This window comes from Pongo pygmaeus, chromosome 1, assembly GCF_028885625.2.
Source record: "Pongo pygmaeus isolate AG05252 chromosome 1, NHGRI_mPonPyg2-v2.0_pri, whole genome shotgun sequence".
NCBI lineage: Eukaryota > Metazoa > Chordata > Mammalia > Primates > Hominidae > Pongo > Pongo pygmaeus.
This window is the reverse complement of record NC_072373.2, coordinates 221,094,397-221,121,116: the sequence shown is the minus strand read 5'-3', so window position 1 is coordinate 221,121,116 and position 26,720 is coordinate 221,094,397. Positions and strand designations below refer to the sequence as shown.

Genomic DNA, 26,720 nt, shown 5'->3' with positions numbered 1-26,720 from the left:
GGTCAGGAGATCGAGATCATCCTGGCCAACATGGTGAAACCCCGTCTCTACTAAAAATACAGAAATTAGCCAGCATGGTGGCGTGCGCCTGCAGTCCCAGCTGCTCAGGAGGCTGAGGCAGGAGAATCGGTTGAACCTGGGATGCAGAGGTTGCAGTGAGCCAAGATCGTGCCACTGCAATACAGTCTGGGTGACAGAGCGAGACTCCGTCTCAAAAAAAAAAAAAAAAGATGCGTTTCTTCCCAGAAATGTAAAGATGTGAGAAAAATGGGGCTTATTATCAAGAAATAGAGTTTCATATTTTCATTTTAAACATGAAGAAGATCTATTTTCATTGTCATCTGCAAGAGCTGTTCATAGGAAAATTACCCTCAATTGTGTGTAGGTACAAGCCTGTTTTAGCAAAGTTCATCCTTACAAAGTGCAGTGAATATAGTCACTGAGTTATGAATGTTAGCAGCAGAGGAGGGATCGCAGGTCTTGAAACTAACTGAAATTACTACAAGCAAAGATAGATGTTTATTTTTTCCTTTCGGGGGGTTCCCTGCACTTCTCTCATTGGTTGATGGCTTTTTCTGTTTGTTCTAGTTTGTGTTTTTCCTGTGCTTTATTACAGTACTCACTTTTCAGTTATCAAGCCAGTCAGCAGATACCAGATCCTGCCATTAATTAATAAAGTATACCAAAAAATTAGTTGCTATAAAGGCACAATAATTGGCCAGGTGCTGTGGCTCACACCTGTAATCCCAGCACTTTGTGAGGCTGAGGCAGATGGATCACTTGAGGTCAGGAGTTCGAGACTATCCCGGCCAACATGGTGAAACGCTGTCTCTACTAAAAATACAAAAATTAGCTGTACATGGTGGCGAGCGCCTGTAGTCCCAGCGGCTTGGGAGGCTGAGGCACAAGAATTGCTTGAACCCAGAAGGCGGAGTTTGCACTGAGCGGAGATCACACCACTGCTCTCCAACCTGGGTGACAGAGCAAGACTCCATCTCAAAAAAAAGACACAATAATTAATTGCCTTTGTTTGTTAAGGGATCCCACACGGACCTGCCCAGCCTTGTCATGACTCTGGCGAGGGCTTTGTGGGTGGCTTAGTTACCTACTCAGTTGGCAGGGAGTTGGCTGCCTTGTTCCTTTGACTCCTTCTCAGCCTCGTTGTCTCCCTTTGCTTTCACCTGTCAGGCCTATGTAATAGGTTGTTGGAGTTCAAATTTACTAGACTCTAGGCTGAACGCCTTGGATTTCAAAGTAGCATTGTTTTCTCCTTCTTACTGAAATACTTTAATACCATACTTTTTTTTTTTTTTTTTTTTTTTTTAATAGCAGGCTAGGCTGGTCTCGAACTCCTGACCTCAAGTGATCTGCCCGCCTTGGCCTCCCAAAAGTGCTGGGATTACAGGCATGAGCCACCGTGCCCAGCCAATATCATAGTCGCTCTGTTGCCCAGGCTGGAATGCAGTGGTGCGATCTCAGCTCACGGCAGCCTCTGCCTCCCGGGATTTAAGAGATTCTCCTGCCTCAGCCTCCCAAGTAGCTGGGATTACAGGCACATGCCACCATGCCTGGCTAATTTTTTTGTATTTTTAGTAGAGATAGGGTTTCACCATGTTGGTCAGGCTGGTCTCCAACTCCTATACCTCAAGTGGTCCACCTACCTTAGCCTCCCAAAGTGCTGGGATTACAGGCATGAGCCACTGCGCTTGGCCAATATCACACCTTTATTCCAAGGTCAATTATGTGTAGTTTTCCACCAGTCTAAGGACAATAATGTCCATACAGACATGTGTCCCTTAACGAGAGGGATACATTCTGAGAAATGGATCGTTAGGCAGATTGGTCATTGTGTGAACATCATAGAGTATACTTACACGACCTAGATCATACAGCCTACTACACACCTAGGCTATGTGATATGTAGCCTATTTCTCTTAGGCTACAAACCTGCACTGCATGTTAGTGCACTGAACACTCTAGGCAATTAGATGATTAATGCCAATTATGGTGAGTATTTGTGTATCTAAACATGTCTAAACATAGAAAAGATACAGTAAAAAGATGACATTATAACCTTGTGGGACCACTATGGTATATGTGGTTCATCATAGAGTGAAATGTTGTTATGTGGCGCATGTGTTACAAATGTGTTCCAAAATTAGTTATGCATATCTATCTGTCTGTAAAACATGTCAGTTCCTCTTGGTCCTGTTAGTTTCTAGACATTAATTATGTGTCCTGGGTTGAAGTAGGGATGTGTCTCTCACAATCCTGATGTTCCCATACTTTTTTCTTTTATTTTAGGACAGCATCTCTCTCTGTCGCCCAGGCAGGAGTGCAGTGGCATGATCTCGGATCACTGCAACAACCTCCTCCCACGGTCAAGTGATTCTTGTGCCTCAGCCTCCTGAGTGGCTGGGATTACAGACGTGTGCCACCACACCCAACAAATTTTTGTATTTTTAGTAGAAACAGGGTTTCACCCTGTTGGTCAGGCTGGTCTTGAACTCCTGGCCTCAAGTGATCCACCTGCCTTGGTCTACGAAAGTGCTGGGATTACAGGCATGAGCCACCATACCCGGCCATATTACCATCCTTTATCATCTTCTGTATGTAGCTTTTTTGCTAAGTTTATGTTTTCTCATTTTCTTCATTTCAGTACTCCTTACTTTTTCCTGTCGTAATTAATCCGTATGTATCTTTTATGTATATCAAATTCGTTTGTGAGTTAAACACCAGAGTTGTTATGTGGCCTGTCAATGGTTGATTTTAACTTTGTTTAATGTCCTCAAATTTAACTCTTGTGCTTATGTTTGGTTTTTATCTCAGAGGATAGTTATTACTAACATAACAGTGCTTCACAGTATAGACTGCTGATATTTTACAAAGCACCTCCACATTATTTCATTAAAACCCCACTGCAAAAGAGATAGAGGTTCTAGGTTCAGGTAACAAGTAAGCAGTGGGGTTGAGACTAGAACCCACATCTGGTTACTCCTAGTACAATATTTTTGTTTTGTCTTTTACTATACTACTTTACCTTTTTCACTGATAGTTTTGGAGTTTTTATGTTGATAGCAAATATGTTCATGTCTCCTCCTAACTGGAGAGTTTCTTAACCTTTGGTTCTATTGCCAAATGTTAGATGAGGGCTTTTGAGATCCATGGTAGAAGTCACAAAGATGAGGGCTATATTGTCAGTCCCTTATAACTTCTCCCCCAAAGAGTTTGATTACAGCAGTAGCATAGTCTGGCTTTAACCTACAGGTGTCTTGAGTGATGCCATTCTTTTTGGTTAAAGTACCTGTGATGTCCCTTCCAATGCTTAATACTTGATACCAGTTCTTAGTGCTTCTGGTTTTATAAGTTGCCACCTGCAGTAAGAAGCAGCCCTCCTTAGGTCCCTGAAATGTTACCAAAAGTTACTATTGTTGGCTTTGGAGCAGGTGAAACAAGCAGTCAGGGTGGATCTTGGCCGCATGGGTGTTTGTGCTTTGTTATGTGTACAGGGATCCTAACAGGCTTTCTGCTGCAGAAATGCAAACTCTGCCAAAAATAATCGAGATAAGAATCATAATTTCTTTTTGTCTTCTCTAAAGTTTGGGAGCCTCTGGTGGAGCAAGTAATTGGGATTCCTACAGTGACCATTTCACCATCGAAACCTGCAAAGAGACAGATATGCTGAACTACCTCATCGAGTGTTTTGACCGAGTTGGAATAGAGGAAAAAAAAGCACCAAAGGTAATATGAAATGGATTAACTTAAAAAAAAAAAAAAAAGCCTAGTTATTTGTTTGATTATCCCCACCCCTGGAGCATTGATTCATTTATTCAATCAGTAAAGCAATTATCGAACATTTGCCATGTGCCAGGCACAGTACTAGTAACTTAGGATGTGTCAATGAACAAAACAGAGATCGCTGCCCTCGTGGAACTCACATTCTAGTGGAGACAGGGCCAAGGTTTGAACCTAGATGGCCTGGCTTCAGAGTCCTCTCTTGACCACACTGTAGCTGGGTACCGCCAGTGACTCATATGGCCCTGATAATTCTACTGGTTGGTTATAATAACCAACATTATAGAGCCTCTGTAGATTGCCAAGGACTGTGCCAGGTCGACATTAGCTTGTATCCTCACAGTTGCCCTATTAGTGCAGTGGAACCTGGTATAACATAGGCATTCTTTTTCCAACGTATGACTAAGCAAATGACTCTCAGAGAGATTAAGTACTTGTCCAGAATCACGTAAACAATAAGTTGCAAGGCTGGGCTTAAACTCAGTAAGCTACCCTTTTCCCATCACTTCTCTTGACTGGCTTCATTGTTTTCTCATTTTATTCCTATTTCATTTTCTGATTTTAGTTTTACGTTAGAAACAAACCTCGTCGTCCACTGGTTAGTCATATTTGTAAAAGGCCTTCTTTGGGCTTTGTTGTATTTAGCTTAGCAGAAGCGAAATGAGTGGGCATGTCTCCAAGGTTTTTGTTTTTTTGTTTTTTTGAGATGGAGTCTCGTTCTGTCACCCAGGCTGGAGTGCAGTGATGCTATCTCAGCTCACTGCAACCTCCACCTCCTAGGTTCAAGCAGTTCTCCTGCCTCAGCCTCCTGAGTAGCTGGGATTACAGGCATGAGCCACCATGCCCGGCTAATTTTGTATTTTTAGTAGAGATGGGGTTTCTCCATATTAGTCAGGCTGGTCTCCAACTCCTGACCTCAGGTGATCCGCCCACCTTGGCCTCCCAAAGTACTGGGATTACAAGTGTGAACCACCGCACCCGGCACACCCAGCTAATTTTTTTTTTTTTTTGGTAGAGATGGGGTTTCACCATGTTGGCCAGGCTGGTCTTTTTTTTTTTTTTTTTGAGATGGAGTCTCACTCTGTCGCCAGGCTGGAGTGCAGTGGCGCAATCTTGGCTCACTGTAATCTCTGCCTCCTGGGTTCAAGTGATTCCCCTGCCTCAGCCTCCTGAGTAGCTGGGACTATAGGCGTGCACCACCACGTCTGGCTAATTTTTTGTCTTTTAGTAGAGATGGGGTTTCACCATGTTGGCCAGGATGGCGTCGATCTCCTGACCTTATGATCTGCCCGTCTCGGCCTCCCAAAGTGCTGAGATTATAGGCGTGAGCCACCGCGCCCGGCCCAGGCTAGTCTTAAACTTCTCACCTCAAGTGATTCGCTCACCTTGGCCTCCCAAAGTGCTGGAATTACAGGTGTGAGCCACCACGCCCAGCCTCCAAGGTTCTTAAGTATAAGTTTGGTCACCTCAAACTTACGCTTCTTTCTTCTCTGACATCAGTTTCTGCAGAGGCAGTACACTTGGAAGGCACAGTTACTGTAGCTCGTTCACTAAGAATAAAGGAAGAGGAAAGCACACTGTTTACTGATGGACCATCCCTTTTAGCTCTTGTTTTTAACAGCATGAAATTGTATTGTTTCTTGTCGTCCTCACTTCCACCTTTCCTTTTCAGATGTGCAGCCAGCCAGCAGTCAGCCAGCTTCTGAGCAACATCCGCTCACAGTGCATATCCCATACTGCTTTAGTACTACAAGGCTCCCTAACACAGCCCAGGTATGAAGACCCATGACGTGCTTGACATTAGCAGGCAGAGGGCCCTAGCCATCAGTGGACATCAGGCTCTCCGGCCATTCTTGCACCACCTTAGATAACTCCCTTCCTCACCTGTAAAATGAAGGTCCCTTTCCTTTGCTAAAATACTATGAAAATAAACACTCCTTTCTTCCTCATCTTCTAAAGCAGTACAAAGCATATTTTAAAAAGAAATGAGTTATGTTTTAAGAATTCTGCCTGCTTTTTGAAATAGACCATTGTTGAACTATGTGGACAAGCAAGGCAGAAAATTAGTAACTGACTGTACAGCAACTGCCTGAAGTTGGTGGAGGTATTTGATAAAATGTGTGGATCATCATCTTTCATGTATAACACGGTCAATTTCTGTTACTGAGTAATAAAGAATAGTAATGGAATAGATAGTTTAGGAATCAACCAAAGTGCTACATTATTTGCTTCTGAGAATCCTATAAAGGTTGCAAATTTTTGTTTTTGTTTTTTAAAATTTTTTTCTTTGCCTCTCAGTCTTCTAAAGGTAGCAAGTTTTTAAAAAGGATGTATATTTCATTTCTTTTATATAAAAAATATCTAAAGGAAAAAACTTACATTTAAAAGTTTAGGCTGAGCGTGGTAGCTCACATCTGTAATCCCAGCACTTTGGGAGTCTGAGGCTGGTGGATCACCTGAGGTCAGGAGTTTGAGACTAGCCTGGCAAACATGGCGAAATTCCATCTCTACTAAAAATACAAAAGACTTAGCCGGGCATCGTGGCGCATGCCTATAATCCCAGCTACCTGGGAGGCTGAGGCCAGAGAATCGTTTGAACCCAGGAGGTGGAGGTTGCAGCCGAGATCGTGCCACTGCACTCCAGCCTGAGTGACAGAGCAGGACTCTGTCTCAAAAAATAAAAATTAATAAAATAATAAAAAATTAAAAGTTTACAGGCCAGGCTCACGCCTATAATCCTATCACTTTGGGAGGCCAAGGCAGATGAATTGCCTGAGCTCAGGACTTCATGACCAGCCTGGGCAACATGGTGAAACCCTGTCTCTACTAAAAATACAAAAAATTAGCTGGGCATGGTGGCGTGCACCTGTAATCCCAACTACTAGGGAGGCTGAGGCACGAGAATCGCTTGAACCCGGGAGGTGGAGGTTGCAGTGAGCTGAGATCACGCCACTTCACTCCAGCCTGGGCAACAGAGCAAGACTGTCTCAAAAAATAATAATAATACTAAATAAATAAAAATTCACAAACATAACATTACATTTATTTATTCTAGGTGTTCTTATGTTATTTTGTATGCCATAACCATATGTTTTTGAAACTTTTCAAAAAGAAGGAAAATTATATACATGTACCAAAACTTTAAAAAACGTTCCTTGATTAAAATTAATAAGCCCTCAGCCACTACTAATATTTTTTCCCCCAACTTAGATGAGGCATAAAGAAACATATAATACGGCCGGGTGTGGTGGCTTACACCTGTAATCCCAGCACTTTGGGAGGCCGAGGCGGGTGGATCACCTGAGGTCAGGAGTTTGGGACCAACATGGTGAAACCCCATCTCTACTAAAAATACAAAAATTAGCCAGGTGTGGTGGCAGGCGCCTGTAGTCCCAGCTACTCGAGAGGCTGAGCAGGAGAATTGCTTGAACCCAGGAGGTGGAGGTTGCAGTGAGCCAAAATCGCGCCACTGCACTCCAGCCTGGGCAACAGAGCGAGACTCCATCTCTAAAAAACGACAAACAACAACAACAAAAAACATATAATACTTCTTTTTTATTTTTATTTATTTATTTATTTTTAAGAGACAGAATCTCACTCTGTTGCCTAGGCTGGAGTGCTCACGATAACCTCAAACTCCTGGGCTCAAGCAGTCCTCCTGCCTCAGCCTTCCAAGTAGCCAGGACTCCAAGCACACACCATCTTGCCCAGTTGATATTTTCATTTTTTGTAGAGACAGAGTCTTGCTATGTTGCCCAGACTGGTCTTCAACTCCGGGCCTCAAGTGATCCTCCCACCTCGGCCTCCCAAAGTGCTGGTGTTGCAGGCGTGAGCCACCGTGCCTGGCCGTGCTTCCTTTTTTCAGTGCTTCATTTTTAAAGGGCTCTATGTAGGAAAAGATGAATTCTTTGAAACTTCCCATAGTGTCTCATTAAAAAGACCAAAAAGTGATTACTATTGGTAAGAAGGGTTAGCTTTCACCTGAAACTATTTTGCAGAATATTTGGGAGATGTCAGGTTTGACTTTTGACTGGGCAGTTGTTGCTGACATGACATTTCACGTGCCTCTGTAGTGAGTTGACTTCATCACCGTCCCTAATGTTCATGGGTCCACAGGTCCTTGCAGCAGCCGTCCTTCCTAGTGCCGTATATGCTGTGTAGGAATCTCCCATATGGCTTCATTCAGGAACTGGTGAGAACCACTCACCAGGATGAAGAAGTGTTCAAGCAGGTACGGTCGTATGAGTTTGCTCTTGCAAATTTTAGCCTGAGAGCCTCTATGTCGAGGCTAATTTCTGACCATACATTGAAAACTTTTGCCTGAATTCGAACATCCATGTGTTATTAGAGAGAAGGCCTACCCAGTATTCTTTTGAGGAAATCAGATTGACAGCTGCATTGTTCAAATCATGTGCCCCTTTCAACGAATCAGTCAAACATCTATCTTTTAAACAAGGTCTATGCTAGGTGCTTTGGCAACATGAAAAGAATATGTAAGGCCCCGTTCCTGATTTCAAGGAGCTTTTAAAACAAGAATACCCAGAGATGGCATAAGGCATGATATGCATTTGCCAGATAAGTAGTGTCAAAAATTCATTCTCTGAGTTTGTAAGATTAACTTAATGACCATATTAGCTCATTGGCAGCCTGCATGCCATATAGAATCTTTGTCTTCTTCCCACTAGGAAAGATGTGTCATATCTTCCTGATTATTTTATTTGGTGTTTATACATTGTTTTGGTATCTCATTGTGTAAAGCCAGGTGAGAATGCAGATATGTAGTGCTTAAAAATAAAGCTGTGTACGTAGTCTTGAAGGTTTCTTCCAAGGTGAAACTTTGTCGTTAACATTGCTGTTTGAAGGACCTGTTTGGGAAAGTAAGCACTTTGCCTTTAGCAACTGTCACACAAGTTTTTTCCCTGATGAAAGGGCTTTTATCAAATTTTCTTACAGTTTGCTGTATCATCACTTCCTTTTTTGTGACTACAGAGAATAACAGAGGCAATAGCTGTAATTGGTATGATTCCTTTCACTCTGTCTTATACCTAAGATTATTTATAACTGTTAATTTTAAGACCTTTGAATTCTTGGGAATTGTGTTTTCAGCAGTCTTCAAAATATTTGTAAAAGAAGCAGCCAGGATCCAAGAATAAAAATTCCAGTTAATGTTGTGACTCTGTCTGGAATTCACTAGCTGTTTATCTTAGGTGATGATCTTACTGACTCATGGAAATATTAATGGCAACATAGTGAGCTTTTCTTCTCTAGAAGGGTAAATGAACTCTCAGGAAAATAAATCACTGTCAGTCGGGCGCAGTGGCTCACGCCTGTAATCCCAGCACTTTGGGAGGCTGAGGCGGATGGATCGCCTGAGGTCAGGAGTTCGAGACCAGCCTGACCAACGTGGTAAAACCCCGTCTCTACTAAAAATGCAAAAATTAACTGGGTGTGGTGATGGGCACCTGTAATCCCAGCTACTTGGGAGGCTGAGGTAGGAGAATTGCTTGAACCAAGGAGACGAGGTTGCAGTGAGCCGAGATTACACCACTGCATTCCAGCCTGGGTGACAGAGCAAGACTGTCTCAAAAAAAAAAAAAAATTACTGTCTTGGAAGGTTTAAGTGATGCACTACATTAGAGAGGTAATGGGTAGTAATTAGAATACTTTTCCTATTCAAGAAGATACCATTTGAGGAATCGAGTAGTTCTCGCTATATAAAATCAGCCCAGTGACCAGCTGAAAGGGGTATATTGAGCCTACTTTATTCATAAACAAACTTACACAAGAGGTTATGAAATGACCTCGGTGTTTTTTGTTTGTTTGTTTCCCCATCACCAGCTTTGGACAGAGAAGTCATGCATTTTTTAAATTTAGGTGAAATTCATACAACATCAAACCGTTTTTTTGTTGTTGTTTGTTTGTTTGTTTTTGTTGTTGTTGTTGTTGTTTTTTTGAAACGGAATTTTGCTCTTGTTGCCCAGGCTGGAGTGCAATGGCATGATCTCGGCTCACTGCAACCTCCGCCTCCCGGGTTCAAGCGATTCTCCTGCCTTAGCCTCCCAAGTAGCTGCGATTACAGGCACCCGCCACCACACCTGGCTAATTTTTTTTATTTTTAGTAGAGATGGGGTTTCACCATCTTGGCCAGACTGGTGTTGAATTCCTGATGTCAGGTGATCCGCCCGCCTCAGCCTCCCAAAGTGCTGGGATTACAGGCATGAGCCAGCACACCCAGCCTCAAACCACCATTTTGAAGTGTAAAATTCAGTGGCATTTACTACATTCACAGTGCTATACGACCACCACAGACTTATTTATTCTATTAATTAATTAATTAATTTTGAGGGCGAGTCTCTCTCTGTTACCCAGGCTGGAGTGCAGTGGCGCAGTCTCAGCTAACTGCAACTTTCGCCTTCTGGGTTCGAGCGATTCTCCTGCCTCAGCCTCCCAAGTAGCTGGGATTACAGGTGCGTACCACCACGCCCACCTAATTTTTGTATTTTTAGTAGAGATGGGGTTTTGTCATGTTGGTCAGGCTGGTCTTGGACTCTCGGCCTCCCAGAATGCTGGGATTACAAGGGTGAACCACAGCGCCTGGCCCAGACCTGTTTGTTTTTAATCCCAGAATTCTGCTGACTTTTCAGCCACTCAGTGTTGAATACTCTTTGTCTTTTCTTATGTGCTACCGTGTGTTTTATCTAGAGAGGAATGATAACTGGGATGGAGCTGTTGGACTGCAAAGCAGCATTTTACCTTTTTGTCTTGAAAGAGTGGCAAATGTGAATTATTAAATCTTTGACTGAAATGTCTACCTCCTTTTAATGTTTGAGAAATGTTCACAGATAAATAAATAGCAGCTAGAATTTAGGACTGGAGGTGGACACTTACAGTATTTTTTAATCAGTGCTAGGAGGTATTCATTTGAAAATTAAAGAATTATTTAAAATATATAGGTCAGGCCAGGCATGGTGGCTCACGCCTGTAATCCTAGCGCTTTGGGAGGCCGAGGCAGGCGGATCGCCTGAGCTCAGGAGTTCGAGACCAGGCTGGGCAACATGGCAAAACCCCATCTCTACTCAAAATACAAAAAATTACCTGGCGCAGAAGTGCATGCCTGTAGTCCCAGCTACTTGGGAGGCTGAGGCAGGAGAATCTCTTGAACCCAAGTGACGGAGGCTGCATTTAGCTGAGATCGCGCCACTGCACTCCAGCCTGTGCAACAGAGTGAAATTCTGTCTGAAAAAAAAAAGAAAAAGAAAAAGAAAAAGATCATGTTTAGTAATATTTTGCCTATTGCAAATGAAGCCCTAATTGCACAAAAGGATAACTATACAAGAAAGTGTAATTATATTTTACTTGTAGCCTCCCTAAAAAAAAATTTGGAGATTTTTCAGGACGACCAATTATGAACTTATTTTTGGTGATTCTGGAACTTCTGTTTGTCTTTTCTTCTTGATTACAATGTTGGCATTCCCCAACGCCACACCTGAGTGTTACTTCTCCATTTTTATCTGGCTTTTGAGAGCAAGTTACTTCTACCTTGATTGTTGGAATTGCAAAAACCGTAGAATGATCTCTTCCAGAGCTGTATTGATATCTCACAACACTCCATGGACACTTTGTCATCCAGGGCACCTGTGTTTTGTACTGTGCTCTTTAATTATTAAGGTGCTCAGTATTGTGGAATGAAATTAGTAGGAAAGGGAATTTTTCAAGTGTTCTAGTGGCTACGTAGTATACTCCTATTACAACTTGTTGGCATTCAGATTGTCAGCTGTTGTTTACAACATTTCTATTTAATGTTATTAGCCTTGAATCCCAACCAACTGCCTAAATGTGTTGATCAGTGCGTGCATTGTGAAATCTGAAGATGAGCTAGGCTGAGTAAATCTTACATGGTGTTACCTGGTATTAATCATAAATGTATAAAAGCAGATTTGAGTTCCTTTAAGTGCCAATAGCAGGTTAATGTATTAATTACACTATATGTGGAGGTAAGGCTTTCTAACTAAAGCTTTCTTTGTCAATTTCAACATTCACCAACCAGCTCTTTGCTCTAACTTAAGTTTAATGTAATAATAATGTTGATTGTTGGCCTGTTTATCTTGTTTCCCTCAAAATAAATGGGGAAAGGCTTTTAAAAAATATTGATAGAGGGCCAGGTGCGGTAGCTCACGCCTGTGATCCCAGCACTTTGGGAGGCGGAGGCGGGTGGATCACAAGGTCAGGAGTTCGAAACCAGCGTGGCCAACAAAGTGAAACCCCGTCTCTACTAAAAATACAAAAATTAGCCGGGTGTGGTGGCACGTGCCTGTAATCCCAGCTACTCCGGAGGCTGAGGCAGGAGAATCACTTGAACCCCAGAGGCGCAGGTTGCAGTGAGCCGAGACTGTGCCATTGCACTCCAGTCTGGGTGACAGAGCTAGACTCTGTCTCAATATAGACAGATAGATAGATAGATAGATAGATAGATAGATAGATAGATAGATAGATAGGAGGAAATATTGGAACATTTAATTGAATTTTTTAACAGGTTATAGATGCTTGGTAATCAAGAACATAATAGTTGCTGAGATGTGCAGAATTTAATTGAGTAGAGCGACTCCTGGAGAGTTCTTCAACAGGCTTCAAATGTATGGGTTTTGTTGAATTACTGGGTTTTGTTGAATTACTGGGGGTCCTGTCAGAGTATTAGAGTTCACCAAAATCCTTTTACTTCTGGAGAATTCAGCTGTATTACTTTATGGTTAGACTTGTCAAAGAACAGGTCACCACTCTGGCTGAATTCTAGACTTTTATATGCAAAAAAGCTTTTCCCTGGGGAAGGAATGAAATTGTCTGGACATTCAGTTCTAGCACCTTATTTGACATACTTCCCACTCTTAGATTCTCTTAAACTTATATTTCTGATTTTGTTTTTTTCTTATAGATATTTATCCCCATTTTACAAGGCCTGGCTCTTGCTGCCAAAGAGTGCTCCCTCGATAGTGACTACTTTAAATACCCCCTCATGGTAAAACTTTGTTCTTTTTCTTTAACTCATTCAATAGATGTTTTTCTTTCAGATTATTTTGACATATACTTTTCTTTCAGGTCCATGAGATCAACCTTGTTTTCAAATTTAAAACATGAAATTACTGTATTGGCCATGCAGAGTGTTTGGTGTGCAGTGAGATGCATCAGTGAAGACAGTTAGCAGCCTGGTACATCTTCTACCTATCCAAGTCCTAGACAGGAGTTAAATGCACTTATTACAATGTACTTTGTATAGCTTATGAAAAAGATAACTATCTCCTAGCAATGAGCATACCATAGTTGGGATGAAATTTTGTTACTTAAAAGAAAAAAACTATTAAAAATGCAAATAAAAAAGGCAAAGCTGTACATACTAAGAAAATGAATACAATTTTATCTTTATGTGTTTACGTTGTGCAGAAAATCTCAGGGTAGCTCTCTTGTTCACCCTCCCTGTTTCCTAAGGTCATATTTACTTGGGAAGCAGAAATCTGCTTAGCTCTTTAATGCACTTAGAGCAGGCATACATTGCAGACAGAAACTTCAGCTAGATTCCCATGGGGAGACTTGAATGTTGTGAAAATGCTGAAACTAGAATGAAAATTAGAAGCTCTTTTCTGTTCTGAATTCGCTTATTTGAAATTTTGGGAAAAAAGTGTTTTGAAGTGTTACTGAATATTTTCATTGCAGAAGGATAAAGGAAAAAATATCAAAATGAAATTAGTTTATTCTGTGTATAAATTAAGTCTTATGTAAATTGAGACCATGGTTGTTTTTCTTACTGTATTTCTTTTACTTGTTCCACTGATTGGATTCCATTATACCATGAATTCATTACTGATGATCTGTTCTGTGCTAGACACTGGGGATACAGAAGCTAGGAAGACAAGGTCCCTCTCCTCAAGGCACTCATAATCTACTGCAAAAATAAGAGCTACAGCACAACAGTTGAACAGATACTGTGATAAATGTTAAAACAGAGCTGTACACAAAGGGTGTATTTATCTATTTAAAAAATTCAAACCTGTCATGGCACTAAAAGGCTACAAGAATGCTGGGAAATTAGAAGGTGAAACCAGAATTCCTACTTTAAAAAATAATTTTAAGTGGATTTATGCCAGAGCTCTTTCCATTGTACATGTTATTGGGGCTCCTGATAAAATTCTTTGAATCCTTATGTATTGTTCTGCCTGTGGCAGATAAAAGGAAGTGAAATAATCTGATTGTTTGAGTTCAGTGATGAAATATTTTAGTGAACACTAATTATCACCATATTATGTAGATGTTCCTTCATGGGATTGTTGGCTTTTGGGTTGTGGTGTGAATTAGCTTGATGTTTCAGTGGGGAGCTTTTAGCATCTGATATCACCAAAATGCCCTTTTGTTCAAAAGACAGAGGCCTCCATTGTGGTAGACAATGATTTCATTTTGTGCCATTATTGATGCTTGCATAATAACGAGGACACAGTGAGTGAGAGGGTACAATAATGAGAGGCAGGAAGTGGAAGACTGTTGAAGCTAAAATCAGAAATCATTGTGATCATTCTCTAGGTCAGTGGATCCTGCTGTGCCATACGTTGGAATCACCTTGGAATCAGCTGGGGATCTTTAAAGGTGTTTCTGCCTGGCTCCCCACCCCAGACCTTGTGATTTAATTCACCAGGGGTGTGGCATGGCATTGGGGTTTCCAAAGGCTTCCCATGTGATCCTAATATGCAGCCACGTTTGTGAACTCCTGCACTAGGCAGAGAGAACGCTTCCTTCTGAGTCGAGGCTGCCTGAACTCAAAGGCATCTCAACGTTGTGTCAGTGCCTAAATGCACTCTTTGGCTCATGTAGCAACTTCTAGAGCTGTGACCGAATCACAGAGGAAATTAACTGTTTAAAATAATGTTTGATTGAGTTACCATGGGCATGCTAAATTATGTTTATGTCCCTAAAAAGTGTTTTTCATCATTCTCTAATGTTAGGATGGTTGGATCTCTGAAGGAAAGTGTTGGAATTCTTAAAAGTACTAGAAATCTTGAAACCAAGTTATGTTTTTAAATATGTTTTGAATTTGATAGCTTATTAAATTGTAATTATTTATAGTCATGTTTAACGCTGGCAAGAGGAGCCATCTAAAGTTTATGAAATAAATCTTTTTGACATGAAAAGATATGAAGTGGAAAAACTTTTTTGTAAAAAACATATATAGATACAGTACACAAAAATATATCTGGAAAACTGTTGCTCAAAATATCAATAGAGGTTATCTTTGAGGGTAAAGCTTGAGTAATTTTTAGTTTCATTTTATGTTTCTGTTTTATTTCAAGTTTTTCACATTGCATGTGTTTTAGTTTATTAATCAAAAAAACTAGTAAAGCTGCTGCCATTTCAGAGGGAATACATGTGTGCCATTTTAGAGGGAATGAATTTATAGCAGCAGTTAAAACTGTTTCTTTATGCTACAAATGACAGTCAGTTTAAGATGAAATGCGTTTAAATGACTCTGATCTTATTTCTAGGCACTAGGTGAGCTCTGTGAAACCAAGTTTGGGAAGACACACCCTGTGTGCAATTTGGTAAGCACTCACCTGATGGGCTTGCACATTTTCAGTGAATATATCATAACCCAGAAGGCATTCCTCCAGTGAGATGGCCTGGAAAATGTCTCTTGAAGGACGTTTAGGTGTAGGCGGAGGTAACGTGTCTGGGAGGCTCTCAACTGTTACATTTTTGTTAGACACTATATATCCTGCATTACAGTTGTTCATTTCTATGATTTTTTTCCCTTTTTTTTCTAAGAATCTCACTCTATCACCCGGGCTGGATGGAGTGCAGTGGTGGGATCTTGGCACACTGCAGCCTCCGCCTCCTGGGTTCAAGTGAGTCTCGTGCCTCAGCCTCCCAAGTAGCTGGGAATACAGGCATGCATTACCATGCAAGGCTAATTTTTTTGTATTTTTAGTAGAGATGGAGTTTTACCATGTTGGCCAGGCTGGTCTCGAACTACTGGCCTCAGGTGATCCACCTGCCTCGGCCTCCCAAAGTGTTGGGTTACAGGCGTGAGCCACCTCACCGGGCCTGTTTTTTTTTCCTTGACAAGTGTTGTACAACTAAACTAACAAGAGGTATGGAAAAGTTATTCGAGTCCTTTGGTGGTATAAGAAGAGTTCATTTGAACTTCATCAAATAGTATCCTGAAACTTAAACATTCTTTTTTTTTGAGACAGAGTCTCACTCTGTCACCCAGGCTGGAGCGCAGTGGTGCAATCTCAGCTCACCGCAACCTCTGCCTCCTGGGTTCAAGCAATTATCTTACCTCAGCCTCCCCAGTAGCTGGGATTACAGGCACACACCACCACGCCCTGCTAATTTTTGTTGGCCAGAGTTGTCTCGGACTCCTGACCTCAGGTGACCCACCGCCACCCACACTGGCCTCCCAAAGTGCTGGGATTACAGGCGTGAGCCACCATGCCTGGCTGAAACATTAAAGTTTTAATAATATCTTGTGAAAATACAGAGGAGCTGGAGGGTTTGCATTACATTTTTACCTCACCAGCCTGTTCAGCGGCTTGACTGGCTCTTCCATCTTCTGCCTAGGTTGCTTCTTTGCCGTTGTGGTTACCGAAATCCTTAAGTCCTGGCTGTGGGCGGGAGCTGCAGAGACTCTCTTACTTGGGGGCTTTCTTTAGCTTCTCAGTCTTTGCAGAAGATGATGTAAGTATAGTGGCTACTTGCACTTTGCTACCCTTTTGTTCAGATTCTTTCCCAAGTGTGCATTATATGTTGACTGCATTTTTTCCTTCTCTTTCCAGGTTAAAGTGGTTGAAAAATACTTCTCAGGGCCTGCCATTACCCTGGAAAACACTCGTGTGGTTAGCCAATCATTGCAGCATTACTTAGAGCTCGGAAGGGTAAGTGTTCAGAAAACAAATCCAGAGGAAGTATCAAAGATGAGCTCCAGATACGGAGCTTTTATTTTGTAGACTGGACTATGCCCAGTAGACAAACGGCTAACAAAAGCCAATTCGATCTTACATAAAAAAGATAAACTATAAGTAAGTAACCTGTGTCTTGAATAACAGGTTGTAACAACAGCGGTATGTTGCCTTTGTATGTAGCATCACTGGGAACTGGTCCTAAGCTTAGTGGCCCGGCTCCTCCTCCAGCTGGCCCTTAGGCATTTACACTGTGAGGGTGAGCAAGAATTGTTAGTTTGCACACACCCTCACTGACTTGCTTATCCCAAATGCAGATTAATATGTCTTCAATTCTCAAACTTAAAGGCAGAGAAGGGCCGGGTGTGATGGCTCATGCCTGTAATCCCAACACTTTGGGAGGCCAAGGGGGGTGGATCACTTGAGGGCAGGAGTTTGAGACCAGCCTGGCCAAGATGACGAAACCCCGTCTCTACTAAAAATACAAAAATTAGCCAGGCATGGCAGCGCGTGCCTGTAATCCCAGCTACTCGGGAGGCTGAGCACAAGGATCACTTGAACCCAGGAGGTGGAGGTTGCAGTGAGCCAAGATCACGCCACTGCACATCAGCCTGGGCGACAGAGCAAGACTCCATCTCAAAAAAAGAAACAGGCAAAGAAGTTACAGGCTTGGGTAACTAAGGTAATTTTGATCATGGGAAGGAAGTAACAAAGCCTATTTTATTAAAACTAACTGCCGGCTGGGCGCGTTGGCTAATGCCTGTAATCCCAACACTTTGGGAGGCCGAGATGGGCTGATCACGAGGTCAGGAAGTCAAGACCATCCTGGCCAACATGGTGAAACCTCATCACTACTAAAAATACAAAAATTGGCCAAGGCGGGTGGATCACGAGGTCAGCAGTTTGAGACCAGCCTGACCAACATGGTGAGACCCCATCTCTATTAAAATACAAAAAAAAATTAGCTGGGTGTGGTGGCGGACGCCTGTAATCCCAGCGACTTGGGAGGCTGAGGCAGGAGCATCGCTTGAAACTGGAAGGCAGAGGTTGCACTGAGCCAAGATGTGCCGCTTCACTTTAACCTGGGCAATAAGAGCAAAACTCTGTCTCAAAAAAAAAAAAACAAACAAAAATGCAAAACTTAGCTGGGCGTGGCGGCGTGTGCCTGTAATCCCAACTACTCGGGAGGCTGAGGCAGGAGAATCGCTTGAACCTGGGAGGCGCAGGTTGCAGTGAGCTGAGATTACACCACTGCACTTCAGCCTGACAACAGAGCTAGACTCTGTCTCAAAAAAAAAAAAAAAAAAAAAAAAAAAAACCTGTAACTGCCTACCTCCCCCACTCCATATTCTGCTTTCATGCTGATTACTTTGACATAGTTGGGTATGGATATTTCTTATATTCTTTCACTCAGGCTCTTCTGAAATGAGTAGAAGTGGGAGAGGAGAGAACGTGGGAAGTAGGCTAGCTGTTCATGAAGTCAAAAAGGAATCATGTGCAAAATAGTTTTAATTTGTTTCTTCTTTTTAAAAATAAATTTCAGCAAGAGCTTTTTAAGATTCTGCATAGTATTTTGTTAAATGGCGAAACCCGTGAGGCTGCTCTCAGTTACATGGCGGCTGTCGTCAATGCCAATATGAAGAAAGCACAGATGCAGGTAGGATTCCTACAGACTGCTTTTCACTGTTAGTCAAATTCATTCATCTGACCCAGATTTAGTCAGCACCTACCAGGCACTGTTCTAGGAGTGGGGGTACAGTATTGAACAAGGTAGACGAGTTTCCTGCTTTTGTGGAGCCCATGTTCGACAGGATAAAGAAGTAGACATATAAATACATGATTTTAGACAGTTGTATAATCAGTGAAGAAAATAGAGCAAAGTAAATGACATGAGAAGAACTGTAGGTACCAGAAGGAAGGTCTGAAGGTGATTTTTGATTGGGTGGCAGGAAAGGCCTCCCTGAGGAGGTGACATTTGTTTCACAGGAAGGAGCCAGCCATTGTAGTGGCTGAGAAAAGAGCTATCCAATGTGGAAACGAAGCAGCTTTGGTACAAGCCCAGCACGCAGGCTTTTGTGGCTGGAGAAGAGTGAACAGGAGGGAATGTCGGGTCCTGGAGTTAGTGGATAGGCAGGGCACCATCAGGTTAGGTTTACGTGATCAGAACTGTCATGGGAGGGTTTTCAGCAGGGAAACCACAAAAGCTGCTGTGTAGATGGACCAAAACAGGAGGGAGCAGCCAGGAACAGACCCAAGGAGGCAGCTGCAAGGGCGTGAGTGCTTCGATCCAGGTGAGACAGGCCAGTGGCTGCGGCTGCTTTGCCAGAGGAGAAAAGGGCATCCTTCCTTGATTAGTAATAAATAATGAATGAATGATGTGACATGTATACTCAGAAGCAAAAATCATGTAGAGAGAAGAGCACAGATCTTGTGATTTCTGATCATGGTTCCACCGTTTACTAACTGCGGGACCTTAGACAGTTACTCCTCTGTGCCTCCGTTTCCTCATCTGCTAAGTTGGGGTACTACTAGTACTGGGTTTATTATATATAAAGCTGTTAGAATGGTGCCTGGTACACAGTGATCACTCAACCAATATTAACTATCATTCTTATCATTGTTGTATTATTATTTTTTTCTTAACAGAGGTAATCAAGTTACATTATTATATTGTTAATGCAGGAGCGTGCTGATGCTGTCACCTAGAGAAACAATGTCACATGATAACAAGTGGAGCTACTTGTTTTGATGCTTTTGAGGGAAATAAAGAGGAGAAAGAGGCCAGGCATGGTGGCTCACGCCTGTAATCTCAGAACTTTAGGAGGTCGAGGTGGGAGGATCGCTTGAGCCCAGGCATTTGAGACCAGTCCTGGCAACATAATGAGATCCCATCTCTACAAAATATACAAAAGTTATCTGGGCATGGTGGCTGGTGCATGCCTGTAGTTTCAGCTACTTGGGAGGCTGAGGCAAGAGGATCACTTGAGCCAGGGAGGTTGAGACCAGCCTGGGCAACATAGGGAGACCCTGTCTCTACAAAAAAAATAAAAAATTAGCCAGTGTAGTGGCATAGACCTGTAGACCCAGTTATTCAGGAGGCTGAAGTGGGAGGATCGCTTAAGCCCGGGAGGTTGAGGCTGCAGTGAGCTATGTTTGCACCACCGCACTACAGCCTGGGCAACAGAGTAAAACCCTGTCTCAAAAAAAAAAAGAAAGAAAGAAACATTTATTGTGTTTCTACTTACTAATTTTGAGGCTCAGGCAAATCACTTCAGGGTCTCTGAGTCTTTATTTCCTCCTGCATAAAATGTTAACAGCAGTATTACTGACCTGTAAGAATTATTGTGATGGTTCAGTAAAAGAATGTATAAAATGGCCGGGCGCGGTGGCTCATGCCTGTAATCCCAGCACTTTGGGAGGCCGAGACGGGCATATCACCTGAGGTCAGGAGTTCGAGACCAGCCTGGCCAATATGGTGAAACCCCATCTCTACTAAAAATACAAAAAATTAGCCGGGCGTGGTAGCGGGTGCCTGTAATCCCAGCTACTCAGGAGGCTGAGGCAAGAGAATCACTTGAACCCGGGAGACAGAGGTTGTAGTGAGCGAGGATCGCGCCACTGCATTCTAGCCTGGGCAACAAGAGTGGAACTCCATCTCAAAAAAAAGAAAAGAAAAGAAAAGAATGTATAAAATTCCTCTTACATAAATAATAATTATATAATAGGTGGTATTCCACAAGTAGCACCTGCTAATATAGAATTAATGGAATGACAGTGGTGATGAGATATATGTCTTCTCATTGACTTTAGGATACAGTTATGTTTGAAAGTTCAGTCTGCTTTCTTACAAAGTTTGCCAAAATTTCTATTCATGTTATTTTAAATACTTTTTCTTGGCTGGTCACAGTGGCTCACACCTGTAATCCCAGCACTTTGGGAAGCTGAGGTGGGTGGATCACTTTAGGTCCCAGCTACTTGGGAGGCTAAGGTGGGAGGATTGCTTGAGCCTGGGAGGCGGAGGTTGCAGCCGAGATCACACCCCTTCGCTCCAGCCTGGGCAACAGAGTGAGACCCCATCTCAAAAAAAATTTTTTTTAATGTTTAAAAATACTTTTTCTTTTCAACTTTCACAGACAGATGATAGATTGGTGTCTACAGATGGATTTATGCTGAATTTCCTTTGGGTACTGCAGCAGCTAAGTACAAAAATCAAGTTAGAAACAGTTGATCCCACGTATATTTTTCACCCAAGATGTCGGATTACTCTTCCAAATGATGAGACACGTGTGAATGCAACGATGGAAGATGTGAACGACTGGCTGACTGAACTCTGTGAGTACTGTGTTCATGACTCGGTCATTAAAACACTGCCCTCTTGTCTGCGTGCTAGTAATTCCTCACAGATTGTTAACCACCTCACCATAAAATGAACTTAAGAGATAGAGAAACATAATAAAAATTAATACAGTAGTCCTGGCGTGGTGGCTTATACCTATAATCCCAGCACTTTGGGAGGCTGAGGCAGGTGGATCACGAGGTCAGGAGTTCAAGACCAGCCTGACCACCATGGTGAAACCCCATCTCTACTAAAAATACAAAAATTAGCTGGGCATGGTGTCACACGCCTGTAATCCCAGCACTTTGGGAGGCTGAGGTGGGCAGATCAAAAGGTCCGGAGTTCATGACCAGCCTGACCACCATGGTGAAACCCCATCTCTACTAAAAATACAAAAATTAGCAGGTGTGGTGGCATGCACCTGTAATCCTAGCTACTCAGGAGGCTGAGGCAGGAGAATCGCTTGAATCCAGGAGGCGGAGCTTGCAGTGAGCCTTGATCACGGCACTGCACTCCAGTCTGGGCAACAGAGTGAGACTCTGTCTCAAAAAAAAAAAAAAAAAAAAAAAAAAAAAACAGATACAAATTGACAAAAAAAATTCAAGTTATCGTAATATATCTATAAAAAAGCCAAAACCAAAGTGATAAAATAGAATGTAAGTTTTTGAAGAAGTAGATGATATTTAATCAATTTATTTAACCTATCTAAAGTGAATTCTGGTGATTCATAGCAAAAATTATAATACTGTTGTTCTCAGTAATTCTACTTTTCAGGTTATATTCCCAAAGTTGGAGGAAAAAGGAATAATTTTGTTTACATAAATCCTCCCAGTAGTACTATTATTTATAATAGAAAAAAATTAGAAAAAAGAAATATGCAGGGAAACGGCTTTGGAATCAGTAGTTTATTAACATAATTTAATACCATTTCGAGATTTAAATATTTCTGTATTGTGTTGAAAAATGGAGATTTTATATAATAAATCAGTAAGGAACATCACCAAAGATTGTTGATGGGCTGGGAATGGTGGCTCACATCCATAATCCCAGCCCTTTCGGAAGCTGAGGTGGGAGGATAGCTTGAGCCCCGGAGTTCAAGACCAGCCTGGGCAAAATAAGGAAACCCCATGTCTACAAAGAAAAAAATTAGCCCAGCATGGTGGCACATGCCTGTGTTCCCAGCCACCCAGGAGACTGAGGCAGGAGGATTGCCTGAGCCCAGGAAATTGAGGCTGCAGTGACCTGTGATCTTACCACTGCACTGCAGCCTAGGTGACAGAGTAAGACCCTCTCTCAAAAAAAAAAAAAAAAAAAAAGATTGTGATGGACATCTATATACACATTTAACGAGGTAGGACAGAATATGGTGGTCCTTGAATGGAGCTAACAGGAATTCTCTTCTTCTTGTAGCATTGTTTAAGTTTATAATTGCAAAAGTATCCTTAAACTTCTGGCCGGGCATGGTGGCTCACACCTGTAATCCCAGCACTTTGGGAGGCCAAGGAGGGTAGATTGCCTGAGGTCAGGAGTTCGAGACCAGCCTGAGCAACATGGTGAAACTTCGTCTCTCCTAAAAATGCAAAAGTAGCCAGGTGTGGTGGCACATGCCTGTAATCCCAGCTTACTAAGGAGGCTGAGGCAGGAGAATCACTAGAACCTGGGAGGCGGAATTTGCAGTAAGCCAAGATCATGCCATTGCACTTCTGCCTGAGTGACAAGAGCAAAACTCCATCTCAAATAAATAAATAAATAAATAAATGAAAAGTATCTTTAAACTTCATAAAAATTCAAATGTAATTTTCTCTTCTGAATTGAGCTTTTTCTCTGATTGAGACATGCAATAGATTTTATTTAGGGAATGATGTTATTTTTCCTAGATGGCGATCAGCCTCCATTTTCTGAGCCGAAATTCCCTACGGAGTGCTTCTTTCTCACGCTGCATGCTCACCACCTCTCTATTCTGCCTAGTTGCCGTCGCTATATCCGCAGACTCCGGGCTATCCGGGAGCTCAATAGGTATGTGCCATGATACCGTGTCCTGGGATTGCCTGAGTTACCACTTTTTCTCAGGGGCAAGCAATTCCATTGTGAACAGTAGTTTTGAATGTTGGGGGAGGTGTGTATGTTATATAGTGTTCTGTCTGCCTCCACCACCACATCCATGTTGCTCAGTTGTCCACACTTCTTTACCTGGTGAAGTGATCCAAACCTTGATTTCTGAGAATTCTGAACCCTGGGCATTTCACTCTGTTTATGGTTACTACAGACTTCCATTAACTTTTCCCACTGGGCATACATTACCAGGAGGCACTTCAAACTTTAAAAGTTTAAAGGATCCCCTGGGTTTCAGACATACCCCTTCTTCTCTGGACTGTGAAAAAGTAACCATGGTTTCCCTTGATAACCAAGATCATTTACTCCTGCCTACCTGTAATTCTCTTTTTGGCTTGTTCTGTGGCATGAGGAGTCCAAAATGGCCAGATAGCAGCCTCAAATTTCCAATTCATTAGCACCATCGTTGTGTTTCTTACTCTAAGCATTTTTTCCTGTGTACTAACACCAGCAAACAGAAGTCACAGGAACACAGAAGCAAATATTTTTGAGCAGGTTATCTGCAATAATAATGATGCCACTTCTGCTTTTTGGTCTAGAACCTGCGTAGTCTGACTATATGAGAAACTGAATCGTATTTATATCTCTGTATCTACCTTGCTTAAATCACTTACTAATTCTTTTTTGTTTTTGTTTTTGAGACAGAGTCTCGCTCTGTTGCCCAGGCTGGAGTGCAGTGGTACAATCTCAGCTCACTGCAACCTCTGCCTTCCAGGTTCAAGCGATTCTCCTGCTTCAGCCTCCCAAGTAGCTGGTATTACAGATGCGCACCACCACGCCCGGCCATTTTTTTTTTTTTTTTTTTTTTTGATGGAGTCTCGCTCTGTAGTCCAGGCTGGAGTCCAATGGCGTGATCTTGGCTCACTGCAACCTCTGCCGCCTGGGTTCAAGCAATTCTCCTGTCTCAGCCTCCTGAGTAGCTAGGACTACAGGCGCCCGCCACCACGCCCAGCTAATTTTTTGTATTTTTAGTAGAGACGGGGTTTCACCATGTTAGCCAGGATGGTCTTGATCTCCTGACCTTGTGATCCGCCCTCCTCAGCCTCCCAAAGTGCTGGGATTACAGGCGTGAGCCCCCGCACCCGGCCCAATTTTTTGTATTTTTTGTAGAGACGGGGTTTCTCCACGTTGGTCAGGCTGGTCTCAAATTCCTGACCTCAGGTGATCCGACCGCCTCCGCGTCCCAAAGTGCTGAGATTACAGGTATGAGCCCCCGTGCCTGGCCTAAAATCACTTACTAATTCTAATAGTTTCTCTGCAGATTCTTTATGATTTACTTTCTACGCATAATCATGTCTATAAATGATGACAATTTTATTTCTTATACTTTTTTTTTCATGCCTTAGTGCCCAGGCTGTAATTTTTAGTACAATGCTGAATAGAAATAACCTCGAAATTTCCATCTTGTTTCAGTTGGTGGAGGAAAGCTTTCTATATATCCTCAGTTACCAGATTAAGAAAATTTCCTTTTATTTCAATAGTTAATTCCCTTAGCACTAGTTGAATTTTATTAAATACTTTTGCCATATCCATTGAGGAGACTAGACTTTTTTCTCTCTATTGTGTTAATGTGGTTGAATTATATCAGTTTGTTTTCTGTTATTAAACCAGTCTTTCACTCCTGGAGTAAACTTTTATATTAATGTTTTTATATCTAATTGGATATACAATTTGCTAATATTCTGTTTAGGATTTTTGCATCTGTTCAAAAGAAAGCCTGACCTGTAATTTTCATTTCTTGTTAAGTGCATCTCAAATTTTGGTATCAAGGTTATGCTGCCTCATAGAAGAAACTGGGGGCTGGGCACAGTGGCTTACGCCTGTAATCCCAACACTTTGGGAGGTCGAGGCGGACGGATCACCTGAGGTCAGGAGTTGGATGCTAGCCTGGCCAACATAGTGAAAACCGATCTCTACTAAAAATACAAAAATTAGCTGGGCATGGTTGGCGCATGCCTGTAATCCCAGCTACTTGGGAGGCTGTAGCAGGAGGATCGCTTGAACCCAGGAGGCAGAGGTTGTAGTGAACCAAGACCGAGCCACTGCACTCCAGCCTGAGCAAGAGAGTGAGACTCCGTCTCAACAAAAGAAAAAAAAAAAGAAGGAACTGGAGAATATTCTCCTGTTTTTTATGTTCCCTGGAAGAGTTTATTGTATAAGAATTATGTTGTTTCTTCCTTAAATGTCAGAAAAAATTCAGTGATGAAGTTGTCAGGGCTTAAGAGTTTTCTGTGTGGGGATGTTTTTAATTATGGATTTAAGTCAGTTAACATATATAAGACTATTTAGATTTTCATTACATCTTGTGTCAGTTTTTCTAAAGTTTGAAAATGTTTTGGCATGAAGTTGTTCATAATATCCTTTTATCATTTTAATGTCTGTAGGATCCTTATTATTTCTGCTTTTATTTATTTATTTATTTATTTTAGTTTTTGAGAGGAGTTTCACTCTTGTTGCCCAGGCTTGTTGCCCAGGCAGGAGTGCAATGGCGCAATCTTGGCTCACCACAACCTCTGCCTCCTGGGTTCAAGCAATTCTCCTGCCTCAGCCTCCTGAGTAGCTGGGATTACAGGCATGCGCCACCACGCCCAGCTAATTTTGTATTTTTAGTAGAGACAGGGTTTCTCCATGTTGGTCAGGCTGGTCTCGAACTCCTGACCTCAGGTGATTTGCCTGCCTAGGCCTTGCTGGGATTACAGGCGTGAGCCACCAAGCCCGGCCCATTTTAATTGGCTTTCTACTGCCTCTTGAGATGGATATTTAGATCATCCTTTCCAACTCTTTCGCTTATGTGTGTATTTAAGACTATTTTGTTTCTCTCTTAGTGTGGCCTTAGCTGCATCCCTCATTTTTGGTATATCATATCTTTATTACTCAGTTCAAAATGTTTTCTAATTTTTGTTTGTTCTTATATAACCTGTGGGTTATTTCAAAATATATTATTTAAATTCTAGGTTCTGAGGGTATTTGTCTATGTATCTTTTGTTAATTGATTTCTAGCTAAATTCCATCATGGTAAGAAAATATATTTTATGTGATTTGTGTCTTTTGAAGTTTATTGAAATTTACTTTATAGCCTTTTAAATTAGTAGACCTGAAAAGACTGCTATCTGTTGTTTTTACAGTGTTCCACATATATTATTTAGGTCAAGTTTGTTAATTTTCTGTTAAAGTTTTCCTTATATCTAATGATTTTATCAGCTTATAATATCAATTACTGAGAGAATCTTATAAAAAATTCAAACTATGATTGTGGATTTATCTGTTTCTTTATCCTCCGATGGATTACCTCCTGGGATACGGTCACTCCCACTGGCTTTAGAGGGTCCATTTCAATGGAACCATCTAGAACCTTTGCTCCCAGCTTGCAGCAGATAGCCTTTATTGTGCTTTCCAGAGACATTTATGTTCACCTCATCTGTGTATTTTTCAATGCTGTGATTTAAGAAGTATCTTCTAGGACATAGTTGGGGTGTGTATATGCATATTGGAAAGAGAATTATCTGAGCTAATCACATAAGGTAAATCCGCCTTAATTT

General features: G+C 41.9%; 1 protein-coding gene across 8 annotated transcripts in view; it reads left to right on the top strand.

Annotated features, from left to right (window-relative positions):
* Nucleotides 1–26,720, top strand: part of UBE4B (ubiquitination factor E4B) — a 148,331-nt gene that overhangs the window by 81,229 nt on the left and 40,382 nt on the right. For all 8 annotated transcript variants that reach the window (XM_054440103.2, XM_054440095.2, XM_063668065.1 and 5 more), the window contains 10 exons: nt 3,600–3,741; nt 5,468–5,568; nt 7,912–8,026; nt 12,725–12,808; nt 15,318–15,374; nt 16,396–16,512; nt 16,611–16,709; nt 18,277–18,390; nt 20,867–21,065; nt 22,947–23,085. In XM_054440103.2, the coding sequence (XP_054296078.1) occupies nt 3,600–3,741; nt 5,468–5,568; nt 7,912–8,026; nt 12,725–12,808; nt 15,318–15,374; nt 16,396–16,512; nt 16,611–16,709; nt 18,277–18,390; nt 20,867–21,065; nt 22,947–23,085 (1,167 nt within the window). The remainder of the gene's footprint in view (nt 1–3,599; nt 3,742–5,467; nt 5,569–7,911; nt 8,027–12,724; nt 12,809–15,317; nt 15,375–16,395; nt 16,513–16,610; nt 16,710–18,276; nt 18,391–20,866; nt 21,066–22,946; nt 23,086–26,720) is intronic.